The sequence below is a fragment of the Eimeria mitis genome, genomic scaffold, assembly GCF_000499745.2.
Source record: "Eimeria mitis Houghton genomic scaffold, Emh_scaff170, whole genome shotgun sequence".
In the NCBI taxonomy this organism is placed as follows: domain Eukaryota; phylum Apicomplexa; class Conoidasida; order Eucoccidiorida; family Eimeriidae; genus Eimeria; species Eimeria mitis.
The window spans coordinates 12,488-13,055 of record NW_013570015.1 but is presented as its reverse complement, the minus strand read 5'-3'; the positions used below and the strand labels follow the sequence as shown (position 1 = coordinate 13,055).

General features: G+C 55.6%; 1 protein-coding gene across 1 annotated transcript in view; it reads left to right on the top strand.

Annotated features, from left to right (window-relative positions):
- EMH_0001740 (uncharacterized protein) overlaps positions 1 to 568 on the top strand; it is a gene marked incomplete at both ends in the record, with an annotated part of 5,825 nt that overhangs the window by 1,706 nt on the left and 3,551 nt on the right. The window contains one exon of the mRNA XM_013495694.1: positions 3 to 537. Within this exon, the coding sequence (XP_013351148.1) occupies positions 3 to 537 (535 nt within the window). The remainder of the gene's footprint in view (positions 1 to 2; positions 538 to 568) is intronic.

Sequence of the window (568 nt, the reverse complement as noted above, 5' to 3'; positions counted from 1 at the left end):
CAGCAGCAGCAGCAGCAGCAGATGGTCTATCTCGCTTTGCTTTTGGAGGGAAAAGCTATGACGCTGTGAAAGAGGAGGCTCCTGCTGCTGCTGCTGCTGCTGCTGCTGCTGCTGCTGCTGCTGCAGGTGCGGAAAGTAGTTACGACAGCAGCAGTTGCTGCAGCAGCAGCAGCAGCAGCAGCTTGAGCAGCAGCGGAGGAAGCAGCCAGAGCAGCACATGCAGCAGCAGCAAGACAAGCAGCAGCAGCAGCAGCAGCAGCAGCAGCAGCATCAACTTGATAGACATGCATCTGCCTCCTCTCGCCCCCGTCTCCAACAGCAGCAGCAGCAGCAGCAGCAGCAGCAGCAGCAGCAGCAGGGGTTTGCCTGTGTGTCTCCCCCCTCTAAACTGTGAAAAAATAAAAAAACTTTATTCTTTTTCTGGTGTCTCCGTTCCCTTCCACTACCCGCAGCTGCTGCTGCCGCAGCAGCAAATCATTGAGCGTATTGTCAATGCATGCATGCAGCAGAAACATCTTATTCTAGAGTCACCCACAGGTACTCCTGCTGCTGCTGCTGCTGCTGCTGC